This window comes from Salvia hispanica, chromosome 1 (genome assembly GCF_023119035.1).
Source record: "Salvia hispanica cultivar TCC Black 2014 chromosome 1, UniMelb_Shisp_WGS_1.0, whole genome shotgun sequence".
Classification (NCBI taxonomy): Eukaryota; Viridiplantae; Streptophyta; class Magnoliopsida; order Lamiales; family Lamiaceae; genus Salvia; species Salvia hispanica.
This window is the reverse complement of record NC_062965.1, coordinates 50,155,997-50,172,060: the sequence shown is the minus strand read 5'-3', so window position 1 is coordinate 50,172,060 and position 16,064 is coordinate 50,155,997. Positions and strand designations below refer to the sequence as shown.

General features: G+C 35.9%; 2 protein-coding genes across 2 annotated transcripts; both read left to right on the top strand.

Moving 5' to 3' along the window:
* Positions 1 to 2,054: 2,054 nt before the first annotated feature.
* On the top strand, positions 2,055 to 3,875 carry LOC125219196 (cytochrome P450 81Q32-like). The gene is made up of 2 exons (XM_048121109.1): positions 2,055 to 3,001; positions 3,110 to 3,875. Exons 1-2 carry the CDS (start codon positions 2,096 to 2,098, stop codon positions 3,725 to 3,727), a joined length of 1,524 nt encoding a protein of 507 aa, XP_047977066.1. The 5' UTR covers positions 2,055 to 2,095; the 3' UTR covers positions 3,728 to 3,875.
* A 7,544-nt stretch (positions 3,876 to 11,419) lies between these two features.
* Positions 11,420 to 14,456, top strand: LOC125202377 (cytochrome P450 81Q32-like). Its single transcript, XM_048100762.1, has 2 exons — positions 11,420 to 12,338; positions 13,656 to 14,456. The coding sequence occupies exons 1-2, from the start codon at positions 11,436 to 11,438 to the stop codon at positions 14,274 to 14,276; spliced, it is 1,524 nt and encodes a 507-aa protein (XP_047956719.1). The 5' UTR covers positions 11,420 to 11,435; the 3' UTR covers positions 14,277 to 14,456.
* Positions 14,457 to 16,064: the final 1,608 nt, after the last annotated feature.

Below are 16,064 nucleotides of genomic sequence, written 5' to 3'. Positions count from 1 at the left end.
TGAATGCAAATTTGGTATCACTTAGTTTTGTTTTATATATTTAGTTTGATATCAATATATTATAAATTGTTCTTATATACTCTTTTATTTGCGAATAAATACTTTATTTTGCTATTTCGATATGTTTGTAATTTAATATTCCATTTACTGTTTTCATTTTGGGGTAAATGTACTCTACATTCAACTAAATCATTATACTCACGTTCTATAATAAAATTAATATATACGCAGTATATAAAAGTAAAACTCACATTGCACTCATTATTTTCACCATTTTATTTGCACAGTCAAATAATATTTTAAAATCCGTCTTGACTCAGATGGAGGGAATGTAAAAGTTCATTGTAAGAACATGGATCAGGACATGACCATGTTGGATCATATCCAATTTCACCGAACGCGCTATGCGCGAGCTTGCACAGAGTGCATCTCAGTGAATTAATATAACATGCTTGACTTGTTATACAATTTTATTCATCCTGCGGTGTACTGAATAATGATTCATTAACTTTTCATTTCAAAAGTCAAAAGTTGGATTTTAACGGATTTTGGTGACATTTATTACATTGTCATAGAGATATGATTCAATACTTGCTGATAAGGACGAATTTAACCAGAGCACCAAAAGATTCAATAAGAAACGACGTATTTAGCCTACGACTTTTATTTATTTTGAGATATAGCTAGAAAGACTTGAACGTTTCACATCAAACCAGTCTTTAATTTCTCAAATAATAAGCTCGAACGGTTTGTTTAGAGTTACAAATTAAAATTCCGGCCCGGCCCGGCCCAATTACTTTACTTAGCTAGTTTCAGTCGAGATAGACACAAAAAGGCCCAATTGGATGGAAAAGTCAATCGACTCTCTCAAATTCATATATTAATACAAGACTTTCATTTTCAATAACATGTAAGTCAAGTTTCTAAACATCTAATATGCCTATAAATTCTGGCCGCCATCTGAACAAGTCAATTTACATAGTATTTCCGTAATCACACATACGCCACATATAACATTTAATTAGTTACTTATGTTAGTAATATACGACTAGACTATTATTCCCTCCGTCCCATAGAAGATGTCACATTTTACTTCTTAGTTTATCCCACAAAAGATGTCACATTTCCCTTTTTGGAAAAAGTTCTCTCTCACATGAATATAAAAATTATATTTTCTCTCTTCATTTAACACACAAAACAAAACTTCCTAAAATCCCGTACCGTCCCACAAGTGTGACATCTGTGGGACGGAGGGAGTACGTAACATGGCATGCCCCTTTAATTTTCTACATATGTGCACGACTATACATGTGATTCACATATAAAACTCAATATAATCTTCTCATTTACATGGATATTGGGACCTATTGCCGATCAGTGACAGATCCAGCAAATATAATCTGTGGGGGTTAGAACTCACTAATTGAAGAAGGTTGTTTGCTAGTGTCGTCCGTCGGTTGCGACGCTGTTTAGGTTGAGATAGCATTTTTTTTACTTTTCTAGTTCATGAAATCACACAACACAAAGAAAATGGTTTAGGTGGAAGGGGCGCTATTGTAGGGTCGGATCATAAACTGACGTGGGGTCAGTCGACCCTACATGTTGCATTGATGTCTCACAATTTTCATCGCAATTAATACTACATTCCTCCCATGTTATTCGCGCTTTTCTTTTATAGTCTGTCCCAAATTATTTGCACTATTTTTTATTTTAAGACTTTAAGCAGTACTAAGAAATACTAGGATATTATACGTAAAATACTAATAATTCAACTACACCTAATTATTCAATCCTTAATTTACAATCTAAAATAAAAAGTGTGAGTAACATGGAGGAATTACTATGTTCTTACGTGGGTTCAGGTCAGACACATATACACCAATTCAATCCAAATTCATATATTTAATTGCTTGTTCAATGAAGATTATCAATATTATGTCTTTGAAGATGACTTTGACTCAAACCTCTACCTTCTTTAGCATGGGGATTTGAGTCTTAAATTTACATATATGCCAAGTTTGCTCTATATATTTGTATGTAGTAGGAACACATCATACCTTCATCTTCACACACAACACTCCCACAAAACACAACCATGGAATTCTCACTCTCACATATCCTCTTCATCTCCTCCCTCCTCTCTTTCCTCTACATACTATTTCGCCCAATTCTCCTCACCAAAACCCTAAATCTCCCTCCAAGTCCAATCTTGGCCCTCCCAATCATAGGCCACATGTACCTCTTCAAGAAGCCCTTGCACCAAACCCTAGCAAAAATCTCCGAAACACAAGGCCCCGTCGTGCTCCTCCGGTTCGGCTCCCGCCCCGTCCTCGTCGTCTCCTCCCCCTCCGCAGCCGAGGAATGCTTCACCAAGAACGACGCCGTCTTCGCCAACCGCCCCCGCCTTTTGGCGGGAAAGCACCTCGGCTACGGCTACACCTCCCTCGTGTGGGCCCCCTACGGCGACCACTGGCGCAACCTCCGCCGCATCGCCACCGTCGAGATGCTCTCCTCCCACCGCGTCCATCTCTTCGCCGACGCGCGGCGCGAGGAGGCCCGCCACCTCGTTCGCCGCCTCCTCCTCGCCGGCGGCGGCGGAGAAGGATTTAGAGTGGTGGAGATGAAGTCAGCGTTGTTTGAGACGGTGTTGAACGTGGTGATGGTGATGATCGGAGGGAAGCGATACTACGACGGCGTTTCGGGGGACTCGGAGGAGCGGATGAGGTTCAAGGAGATCGTGGCGGAGAGTTTCAGAGTGAGCGGCGCCACCAATATTGGGGATTTCGTGCCGGTTTTGAGGTGGATTGGAATGGACAAGATCGAATGCAAGCTGAAAGAATTGCAGGTGAAGAGAGATAATTTTATGCAGGATTTGATCGATGAACATAGAAGAAGAAGCAAATCGGAGAAGATGAATTCGACGTTGATCGATGTGCTTTTGGAGCTACAAGAGAATGATCCCCAAAATTACAAAGATGAAATCATTAGAGGGATGATGCAGGTATTTAATATAAAATCTTTTCAACACGCGATTTAAGAAAGTGATAATTTATTAATAATTAGTTAAGTCAATTTATGAATTTTAAATGGCACGATTTACGATCTATAGGTGATGCTGTCGGCCGGTGCGGACACGTCAGCATCGACAATGGAATGGGCCATGTCGCTCTTGCTTAACAATCCGGACGCATTGACCAAGACACAAGCAGAGATTGACCGTCAGATCGGTCATTCTCGGCTTGTTGAGGACTCTGACCTCCCTCACCTGCCCTATCTACAAGCGGTCATAAAAGAGACGTTTCGTGTGTGTCCGGTCGGGCCGATGCTCGTGCCTCACGAATCATCAGAGGTTTGCTCAGTCGGGGGGTACAGAGTGCCTAGTGGGACGATGTTGTTGGTGAATGCGTGGGCCATACAAAGGGACCCAAAGATATGGGAGGATCCGGCGAAGTTTAAGCCTGAGAGATTCTTTGATTTTGATGGGAAGAAGGAATTGTCGTATGCATCGATGCCATTTGGATATGGGAGGAGAGGGTGCCCGGGTGAGAACCTGGCATTACGTGTCGTAGGCCTAGTCCTTGCGTCGCTCATTCAGTGCTTTGAATGGGAGCGACTTGATGATGAGATGGTGGATTTGACCGGAGCACCGGGACTTAGCATGCCCAAGGCTCAGCCGCTCGTGGCCAGATGTAGGCCACGCGCGGCAGAATTGCTTCAACATATTTGAATTAAACTAATAGAAGCTAATATTGTGTTTATACTACCTTTTGAAAAATTTCTATAGTTTGTTTGTACTTGCAAATAATTTAGAATGTTTGTTTATGTTCCATTTGTAAATATTGGAATTGTTTTGTACATATCTCTTTCATTGGTCGTTGGAGAAATAGTCATTAGAGTATAAAAGCCAACAAATTTTGTGATAACATATTTTCAAAGAAATGTGCATTTATTTAAGAAGCAAATTTTGAGAAACTAAAAAGAAAGACGACCACACATGTAATTTGTATAAATCTCTAACCAATTTTAAAAAATCGAACAAAATTGCTACTAAAATGCTGTCAATTTGACTCTTGTACCACAGTAGTTAAAATTTACTTATTCTTAGTAATGTATGAACGTGGATCATTTATAAATTTTTATAGATAAATGAATTTAAATTTAAAGGCCGTATTGCTGAGGATTTGAACCTGAGACTACATTTGACCTTAGATATTAACTTCTTTAATGCTTGACCAACTCACGCAATGAATCCTTCTATTAGTTGTGGTGTGCAAAGTTGGGTACAATAGTCCCAATTTATAAAAGAATGAGCATTAAGTTTATTGATTTCAAAAGCAACTAAATTAATTAAGCAATTTGACGGGAGCAATTGCCCTCTAAAACATGATTGTATCTCCATTTAAGCATTATTCTTAAATATACAATATTATTTCTATCATTATATTAGATGTATTTATTTGGACAAGTGATTTTAAATGAGGTCTAGTGACTCCAATGAAGAGATAATATAGTTGAAATTTTTAAATGAGGTCTAGTGAGTCCAATGAAGAGATAATGTAGTTGAAGAGTGAAGATAAGGAATAAAGTATGAGATATTAAATGTGATGTTTTTGCCTAGAAAAATGATTTGGTTATATATAAGGAGACGTAATTTACATTGGAAAATAAATTAGTAATTTTAATAAAAAAAGTTTTTATTTTATATGTGATATTTCTAATTCTTTTTGTAGTTAAGAGAGGGGATCACATTATTATATATTAACAGCAAAGATCATCTTTTTCTCCTTTTTTCTACAAATGAAATTTGATTACTCTCAATGAATAGTTAAACGATTATTTGTTAGAATGCACTATTTTTTATAATGATAATAAGTAAATATATTACCACACAGTTAGCTACTACTACTAACATACTACTACCGCAAATAAAGACCCTTCGGTTTGGTATATGGAGTATAAGTATTTACTCTACATAAATCTCTAATGTAAAATTTGATTAGGCAAAACATATAAATGTATGTAAATATTGAATAAAAGAAGTTGGTCAAATTTTTAAACTCCGTGTTGAGTCAGGTGGAGGGAATGTAAAAGTTCCGTGTACAAACATGGATCAGGACATGGCCATGTTAGATCGTATCTGATTCCACCGAACGCACTATGCGCGAGCTTGCACGTACAAGGCACAAAGTGCAACTCAATGAATTAATATGCTTGACTAGTTATAAAACCTCCATTTACTGTTTTTATTTGGGTAAATGGACTTTACATTCAACTAAATCATTATACTCACGTTATATAATAAAATCAATATGTACTAGTACTATATATAAATGAAGCTCATATTGCACTAATTATTTTCAGCATTTTATAAAAGTCAAAATAATTTTTAAAAATCGGTATTAAGTCAGGTGGAGGGAATGTAAAAGTTCCGTGTAAAAAACATGGATCAGGATATGACCACGTTGGATCGTATCCGATTTCACCGAACGCACTATGCGCAAACTTGCACAGAGTGCACTAAATAATGATTCATTAAATTTTCATTTTAAAAGTCAAAAGTTGGATTTTAACGGATTTAGGTGACATTAATATTTTGTCACAGAGTATGATTCAATACTTGCTGATAAGGACGAATTTAACATTCAATAAGAAACGACGTATTTAGCCTACGACTTATATTTATTTTGAAAATATTATTATAGCTAGAAAGAATTGAACGTTTCACATCAAACCAGTCTTTAATTTCTCAAATTAAAAGCTCGAACGAATTGATTGAAGTAACAAATTAAAAGTCCGGCCCGGCCCAATTACTTAAATAGTTTCAGTCGAGATAGACACAAAAAAGGCCCATTGGATGGAAAAGTCAATCGACTCTCTCTATTCATATATTAATACAAGACTTTCATTTTCAATAACATATAAGTCAAGTTTCTAAACTTCTCATGTGCCTCTAAAATATGGCCACCATCTGAGGCTCTGAGCAAGTCAATTTACATAGTATTTCCGTAATCACATACGCCACATTTAACATTTAAATAGTTACTTATGTTAGTAGTATACGACTAGACTAATAAGAAACATGGCATGCCCCTTTAATTACTACATACGTGCACGACTATATATGTGATTCACATATAAAACTCTATTCAAATCCTCTCATTTACATGGATATTGGGACCTATGGTTGATCAGTGACAGATCCAGCAAAAAAAGATCTGTGGGGTCAGAACTCAAGAAGGTTGTTGTCGATTTGCTAGTGTCGCCCGTCGGTTGTGACGCTGTTTAGGTTGAGATAGCATTTTTTTTTCTTTTTCTAGTTCATGAAATCACACAACACAAAGAAAATGGTTTAGGTGGAAGTGGAGCTATTGTAGGGTCGGATCATATACTGACGTGGGGTCAGTCGACCCCACATGTTGCATTGGCGTCGCATAGTTTTCATAGTAATTAATACTACCTCCGTCCCATGCTACCCACACTTTTCTTTTCCGGTCCATCCCAAACTATTTGCACTTTTTTGTTATATTTTATGTAGTATAAGAATTAGGATGTTAGGGATGTGATCAAATGAAAACTCTAAATATTGTACAAACTCATAACTATGATCTGAACCATTGAAAAATGTCAACAGATAAAAAAAAAACATCAACAGGAAAATGCCAACAGAATTTCAACGGTAGTCAATGATTGATGTTGTGTTGATATTGGGTTGATACTGTGTTGACATTAAAATCTTAAAATTTTACACTATATTGATATTGTATTGAAACTGTGTTGAAGAGTTTTGAGTTTGTACAATATATAAGTTTGTATTTTATCACTACCCTGGGATGTTATACTTAAAATACTAGTAGTAATTATTCAATTACACTAATTACCAATCCTTAATTTACTATTTAAAAAAAAAGTGCGAGTACAATGTGCTTATGTGGGTTCAGGTCAGACACATATACACCAATTCAATCCAAATTCATTTATTTAATTGGTTGTTCAATGACCAATAGTCCAATATCAATATTATGTGTTGAAGATAACTTTGTCTCGAACCTCTACCTTCTTTAGCATGAGGATTTGAGTCTTAAATTTGGATATATGCCACTTCACCATACACTAAATATATCTCAACTCGCTCCATATATTTGTACATAGTATAGTAGGAACACATCGTACCTTCATCTTTACACACTCTCACAAAACACAACCATGGAATTCTCACTCTCACATTTCGTCTTCATCTCCTCTCTCCTCTCTCCTCTCTTTCCTCTATATACTATTTCGTCCTATTCTCCTCACAAAAACCCTCAATTTCTCTCGAAGTCCAAATTTGGCCCTCCCAATCACAGGCCATATGCAGCGACTTGATGATGAGATGGTGGATTTGACCGGAGCACCGGGGCTTAGCATGCCCAAGGCTCAGCCGCTCGTGGCCAGATGTAGGCCATGCGCGGCAGAATTGCTTCAACATATTTGAACTAAATTAATGTAAGCTAATATGGAGTAATTTATATTGTGTTTATACTTGCAAAATATTTTAAAATGTTTGTTTATGTTCCATTTGTAAATATTGGAATTGTTTTGAACATATCTCTTTCATTAGTCGTTGGAGAAATAGTCATTAGATACAAAAGCCAATTACAAATTTCGCAATAACATATTTTCAAAGAAAATGTGCATTTATTTAAGAAGCAAAATTTGAGAAACTAACAAGAAAGACCACGCATTTAGTTTGTATAAATCTCAAACTAATTTAAGAAAATCGGACAAAATTGCTACTAAAATAAATGCAGTCAATTTTACTGAGGTACTAAAGTGGTTAAAATTTACCTTAACGTGGATCATTATTCTTATATTTTTTTTTTTCAGTAAATGAATTTAAATTTAAAGGCCGTGCTACGGAGGAAGACTTTTGGCCTCACGTATTTTACCGCTTAACCAACTCACAGTGGATCATTCATATTAGTTGTGGCGTGCGACGTCATGATACAGTAGTCCCAATTTATAAAAGCGCAGTGTATAGGATATTACATGCTACAACTAGCGTTAACAATCTTCATCGATACAAGATTGAACTTTAAGTGTGTTGACATAAAAAACAAGTAAAATTAATTAAAATTATGTTAATGGAGTATCTTTTGATTTCCAGTTTCCACTATCCATTTTGCATATATTAATCTTGATTCTTGACGTCCAATACAAGTAGCACTTTCTCTCAAATCGCACTAGGAGTTTAAGAATCCTCATATTTTATTCTTCAATTAGAACTTTTTCGATGGATAAGAATTCAATTGGAGTTTTACCAAATCAAAGCAAAGAATTCAATTTATTTGACCCTCCGAATTATTTACTAATGGTATGTTCTGAATCGAGGAAAATGATGTAAAACATATAATTTCAACATTATTGAACTATTTTCACATGTTATTTATGGTCGATAATTTTTATTCAGGCAAGATGAAAAAATATCGGACACTCGACATCACGATTTCTGTCATTTTCACTTCAATTCGTGTAAATGTTATAAATATTAATCTGATCATAGTATAATATTTTCCCGATCTTTTCTCAAACAAAAAAAAAGTGGGAATTAACCAGAAAATTGTGACAACTTTTTCCGTATTTTCTTATTTATCTTTTGATAAATTTACAATTAAAGATATAGTTATCCTAAGGGTTAATTTTTTACAAATTTATTATAGAACTCTCTACATTTTTAAAAATAGAGCCATTTTTATAGATGATATAGATTCTTAAGTTTAGTAGAAAAAAATGAGGATAAAGTAGAAAAAAAAACTAAAAATAAGACTAATTAATTTTAAGGCGGATAAAAATGAAAATATATTTTGTACATTGAGAAGTAATTATAATAATGTCACAAAACTGAAAGTAAAAATAAAAATTACACTCTCTTTGTCTTATAGAAATTGACAGTATTTCTAGGAAGATATATTTTAATGCGGTATTAATAAAATAGAAAAGTGATAGAAAAGTAAAAGTTAATTGAAAATATTATTAGTTGGAATGAATATAAGTTTTTAAAATAAAAGTGAATTATTTTTATATCATGAAGTAAAATGGATTAATATTTTCTGTTTTCATGAGTTCAAGAAAAGTCGAAGCCTCCTTTGTTGACAATTGCGTCTGAAGTTTATCTCGACTTTTTTCGTAAGAAAAATTAAGAAGACTCGTGTCTTACGTTTTTAGTTGACAATTGTGTCTTAGGTTAATCTCATTTTCTGCTTTTCAACTAACTTTTCTATAAATTTAACTTCATATTAATCGGGTGACCAATAATATTAATATATATTTCTTCAAAGTTATCATATAAGCCACTATAACTAATTAATGAAATATAAACGCAATTAGCTAATGACATATTACCTTCGTCCCAGATAATTTGTTTCATTTTTCTATTTCAGTCCGTCCCATATAATTTATCCTATTTCACTTTTTACTAGTTTTAATAGAGGACCACATATTCTACTAACTCATTCATATTCACATTTTATTATAAAACTAATATATAAAAGTAAGACTCACTTTTCATCTCACTTTTTATTACATTTCTTAAAATTCGTGTCCGGTCAAAATGAGACGAATTATCTGGGACGGAGGGAGTAATAGACGTAGGTATAAGGTGCAAACAATTAATTATATTTATAGTCAATTCAAACGAGGAAGACTCACTTTTCATCTCACTTTTTATTACATTTCTTAAAATTCGTGTCCGATCAAAATGAGACGAATTATCTGGGACGGAGGGAGTAATAGACGTAGGTATAAGGTGCAAACAATTAATTATATTTATAGTCAATTCAAACGAGGAAGACTGCTCTAGGTTGCGTGAAAATGTAAAAAAGTTCTGGTTGACACGATCACACTTATGAGTTGTGACTTTTCCCAAGTTCCATTTGTGAGCAATTTTCCACAACAAATTAATTTCGATAGCTCAAAATTATTTTATTCCAAGATTAACAATGATTATTTATTATATCGCCCAAACGAAGATATACATTTTTATCAAATTGGTAAAATACCGAGCTATATATAACCGACACAAAAACTTTAATTAATAAGTAGTAAAAAATAATATTATTTAATTTATAAAAAAAATTATTTAATCCATTGAACGGATGTACCTGGTGACAAAAAGGAAACGTGATTTTGGATCAATTACGTCTCCACAAGGTTATTTACTATTCTTCTTTTGTCTTAGTGTTGCAATATTAGTTCCACACTCGAACTATTCTACACTTTCGAGGAAAAAGAAGAATAAAATTCTTCTAGATGCATGACTAGAAATTTCAAATATTTAATGAAGTCTTCGAGTATACGTAATATTCTCAAATTTCTTATTGATGCCAAAAAAACGTTCAAAAAAATTAGTACTACTAATATGATTCAGTTTGGTGACTATATATTTCCAACTCCAGATAATTTTATATCTCGAGCTTCTAGAAAATGGTTAGCCATAAATCGATTTATTAACAAACATACTATATATAAAGCATAGACCAGAGTTCATTCTTTGTTAACGTCCCCTTTCAAATAATAATACTTTCTCCGTCCCACGATAAAGAGTCCTATATGATTTGGGCACATGTTTTAATAAATGTGAAGAAAAGTGATTAAATAAGTTAGTAGAATGTGAGTCTCATTTATATTTATTAGTTTTAAGTTAGTGAAATTTGGGGCATATTTACCATTATGGTCAAAGTGAAATACAACTCATGTTATAGGACAGACGAAAATAACAAAATAAGACTCTTATTGTAGGAAGGTGGGAGGAATAATAATAATAATAATAAAAAATCAGTCGCAATTAGTTCAGTAGACCAACCCAATTTTATTTACAAAATTGCTCCACATTAAACGTGTTTAGTTAGCTCAGCTTTGTAAAGAGTTTGTAAAATTAATTACTTCTTCTTGCTTGGTCTTAATCTTTCCTATTTTTGAGCATTTAGGAAACGAAAGGGTCAGAGATGACGAAAAATGTTGTCCTTGACGTAGGAAGACAGAAACGATGCGACAACAACGAGTAGTAGTACGTAGAAGGTGGACAAAAATAGAAATGAACCATGACTAAAGAATTAAAAGAGCATGAGATCAACGATAACTCTAAATGCCGAATTAAATGTGTTTCTAATTCTCATAATTAAGCCTATGGTGAGATCAACCGAGGTCTCGACTCTATATTTAGTTATTCACACTTGTTAGAAATTTATTTTTCGAGTATACCAATACTACCAAACCTTAAATCCAATCAACACACATTTATAAGTTTTTCGACCCTCATAGGCCGGCAATGGAATTGATCGACCCCACCTGAGCCCACACCTAAAGCCAACCACTCCATTGATATTTCCAACACACCCAAATCAAAATAAATACCCCACCCACACCAAAAAAAGAACTAAATCCCACTCCACTTCAAAAAAATGGAAGCACTAAATCTAGTACATCTCCCACTCATATATGCTCTCTACATTTTCACAAAACACCTTCTCCACAAGCTCCAAAACCTCCCCCCTTCCCCCCTCCTCTCCTTCCCCCTCCTCGGCCACCTCCCTCTCCTCAAAAAGCCCCTCTACCGCTCCCTCGCCGCCCTCTCCGCCCGCCACGGCCCCGTCATCCTCCTCCACTTTGGCTCCCGCCGCGTCCTCGTCGTCTCCTCCCCCTCCGCCGCCGAGGACTGCCTCTCCAAAAACGACGTCGTCTTCGCCAACCGCCCCAAACTCCTCGCCGGAAAACACATCGGCTACGACTACACCTCCCTCGCGTGGACCTCGTACGGAGACCACTGGCGGAACCTCCGCAAGGTCTCCTCCATCGAGGTCCTGTCCGCCCACCGCCTGCAGCTCCTGCACGGCATCCGAGCGGACGAGGTCCGGACCATGGTCCGGGCCTCGTCCCGAGCCTCTGCAGAGCAGAGGCTCGTGGACATGAAGGCGACTTTTTTTGAATTGACGATGAATGTGATGATGAGGATGATCGCGGGGAAGAGGTATTACGGGGAGAACGTGGAGGAGGTGGAGGAGGCGCGGCGGTTCAGGGAGATCGTGACGGAGACGCTGCGGCTGGCGACGTCGCATTTGGGGGATTTTGTGCCGGCGGCGAGGTGGCTGGGGGTGGGAGGGGTGGAGAAGGGGTTGGTGGAGCTGCAGAGGAAGAGGAATGTGTTTATGCAGGAGCTGGTGGAGGGGAGGAAGAGGCAGTTTAGGAGCTACGGCGGCGGAGAAGGGGAGGAAGGGAGGATGAAGACGATGATTGAGATGTTGCTAGCGTTGCAGGAGAAGGAGCCTGAGTATTACACAGATGCCATCATAAGAAGCCTAATGCTGGTATTTTTTCTATCTTTATATTCAAATTTCTTTAAAATAAAATGTTGTTTTTTCTCGATATTGATAAAATGCAAACTCCATTTCTTACAAACTCCAAATTTTTCAATACAATGTCAACACAATGTCGACAAAGTGTAAAATTTTAAAATTTTGATATCAACACAATGTCACCATGGTGTCAACTGTTGATAATGTTTTGATATTTTCTGTTGATGTTATTTTATCATCTGTTGACATATTTTAACGGTTCAGATCATAGATTGAAATTTATACAATATATAGAATTTATATTTGATTACATTCCATTCCATTTCATACCTGATGAACTAATAAATGCAGAAACTTTAATGTGCTATATGAAGTTGCGTATAGATGACATAACATGTGAAACTAGAGTCTAGAACACGAAGTAGTGTAGATAAATTGATTCGAGTGCTCAAATTAATTGATGTGAGTGGGAAATGAGATTGAATAACTTATTCTACATGTTGGACTTTTTTGTGCTAGTCAAAGTTGGGGTCCTACTGATGGAAAAACACTATGAAAGGATGGGAGTATAATAAGAAAGGAATCAAGATCCATTAATCACTCAAAATATATCATTTTTGTCATATGTTTGGTAGCTAGGCGTGATGTCTACATAATGTTTTTATAGAGCACACCTATATAATAAGATAAGATTAGATATAGACGTGTCACCAACATCTGGCCCAAGACCAAGACTGACTTAGATGAGACTCACTGGTATTAATTCTGTAGTTTTATTATTTCTACTCAAATATTAATATTATTTTTATTTCTATCTTAATTTATTTTAGCTTAAACATTCATATTTGTTTATAATAGTATAGTAGTATTATAGTATTTCATATAATTCTAAATAATTAGACGATTATGTATTCTACAATTCAAAATATCATATATACTAAATAACTTAACCGTCTAGTATTATTTACTAGTACTATATATAATTAAAATAAAAAATAAACGAGAAAATAAAAATGCATGAAAAAGTCCGGCCCATCCAACTTACTAGTGAGCCTGAAATTGATGGGCCAATATTATGGACTTGAGCTGACGAGTGGGATGGGCCTTCCCAGCCTACTCAACCATTGACCTAACAAAGTCCATTTGGCAACATCCATGATTTCTCCAACCTCTACAACTTTAGTTAAATAAGATAAAAGATATTTCTTCGTCCGCGAATAGGAGTCCACGTTTAAATTGACACCGAATAATATTTAAATATATTTTATTCTTGGTCAATTATTTCTAGATACAATTTTTCTAATTGAAGAATTCTTGGCCTCTACTTAGGTGATGCTAATCGCCGGCACCGACACATCCGCCGGAACGATGGAATGGGCCCTCTCTCTCCTCCTCAACCACCCCTACGCCCTCCGCAAAGCCCAAGCCGAGATCGACGACCGTGTCGGCCACGACCGCCTACTCGACGAGGCCGACATCGCCGATCTCCCGTACCTCCGGTGCATCATCAACGAGACGCTCCGCATGTTCCCGGCCGGCCCACTGCTGATCCCCCACGAATCATCCGGCGAGTGCGTTGTCGGCGGGTACCGCGTCCCCGCTGGCACGATGCTGCTGGTGAACGCGTGGGCCATGCACAATGACCCCCAGAACTGGGACGAGCCCCGCGAGTTTCGGCCGGAGCGGTTCGAGAAGCTCGACGGCTACCGGGACGGATTCCGGCTGATGCCGTTCGGGGCCGGGAGGCGCGGCTGCCCTGGCGAGCCCCTCGCCGTGCGTATGGTGGCGCTCGGGTTGGGCACGCTTATTCAGTGCTTTGATTGGGAGAGGCCCGGGAAGGAGCTGGTCGATATGACCGAGGGTGCCGGGTTGTCGATGCCGAGGGCGACGCCATTGATGGCGTATTGCAAAGCCCGGCCTGTAGCGGCCGGACTTCTGGCTAGTATTTAAAAAGGAATGTTGGGAATAATAATATATGTAGCACTTAAAGATGAAACACATTTTAATTGATAAATTTTAGTATTAATAGGTCGAGAGTTCAAGTCATCTAAAGTGAGTAAGGGTATATATGTATGCAATTTGCCGATTTTCCATTTAGTTTATGTATTTATGTGTGATTATTTATTTTTATATTGCATAAATCGTATGTTCGTTTTATGATTGAGTTTTATGGGCTTGATTGCTTGAAGATGGAAATCAAATTTTCACTCTACATGCATAGTCCTTTAATAGCTGCTGGTAGTCTGTCCATACTAATTATTGAAACTACATTTAGTTGACAACTTTATATGCGTATGAAGTTTATTTTAAACTTTCGGTTTTCAATTAATTTTTAAATAAATTCAACTTCATATTAATCGTGTAACCAATAATCTATATAATCATATACGCAAATATAATTAATTAGTGAAATATAAACGTAATTTGTGACATCATAAAGATATGAATTAGGATTCACACAATTATAGTTTTGTGTAATAGGATTCACTCACATGTGTGAATCCCATGATCCAATTAAAATATACTCGTGTCACATACGTCGTTTAATTTATTGTAGATGTGAATCATTAAGCTAATGTTCTAAAGATTTTCTGTTGCGTATGTTTTCGACGAACCTTCAATTTATAGAAAATGGTTAATCATAGAATGATTTATTGAAAATAATATATATAGTAAAACATACACGAGTACACCCACAATATATATGTGAATAAAATAAAACCATTTAATAGTCTGAATTTAATTTCAGCCGAGTAATTAGCCCAATATTTGACTAATGCCCACAATTAGTTCCACAGACCATCCCAAATGCATTTATTATTGCTCCACATAAAACGTGCTTGTGGCAATTTATTGTGAACTAGATTAGGAAAGTCTATATAGCACAATTTGTGGACCAATATCAACAAATCTTATTTTTGTATAAAAATATTAATAATAATTCTCAGTTATGCTATTGTGATAATGACTCAAATCCTCCAATTTATTGGATCAAGGATAAACGTCTTACCATCCCTCTCTTACACCCTATATACCTAAATAACAATTGGTTTGACTGTTAATCGAACTGGTCGAATAATCTTAGATAAACGTCTTATCATCCCTCGCTTACATATAACATAACTAGATAAGAGCATCTCCATCCGTGCTCTTAGCAAAGAACACGGAAGTGGGTTCAGACCCACTTTTATTCTCTGTCCTTAGCCAAAAGCACAACACCCACACTCGTACTCTTAGCTAAGGATAAGCTCAAGAGTCTCATCATTCTATTATTCAATTTAAATATTTCAATTACTAAAAACATTTCTACATTATAAAAATACATTAAAAAAATAAAAATTACAAAATTAAAATCCTAAAAAATAAAAAGGACATAATTAAACTTCTAAAAAATAAAAATACATAATTATAATCCTAGAAAATAAAAAAATATATAATTAGATGATAAAAGATGAGAATTGTGTAGTGTTATGGGATTTTTTTTGTTGAAGTGAGGGTATTTATAGATGAAAATGTGAATTTCGGGAAAAAAAATTGAAAAAAAATTAAAATTGTGTATAAAACAGTTATAATTTATTGGGAAGTGGAAAAATATATTTTTTTTATTTAAAACCATTTTTTAAATTTATTTCGCATTTAAAAAAAAGAATAATTCAATTTGCCAACGGCACAGAAGGTGCCACGTAAGGGTGCTCAGCGGCACGGACGAATGGTGTGCATTGGCGGATGGCTGGTGTC

Excerpts from the sequence above, each read along its gene's own strand:
- LOC125202377 (XM_048100762.1), top strand. The coding sequence starts at position 11,436 with ATGGAAGCACTAAATCTAGTACATCTCCCACTCATATATGCTCTCTAC. Across the intron at positions 12,339-13,655 it reads TCATAAGAAGCCTAATGCTG|GTGATGCTAATCGCCGGCAC; the intron begins GTATTTTTTCTA and ends GCCTCTACTTAG.
- LOC125219196 (XM_048121109.1), top strand. The coding sequence starts at position 2,096 with ATGGAATTCTCACTCTCACATATCCTCTTCATCTCCTCCCTCCTCTCT. Across the intron at positions 3,002-3,109 it reads TCATTAGAGGGATGATGCAG|GTGATGCTGTCGGCCGGTGC; the intron begins GTATTTAATATA and ends TACGATCTATAG.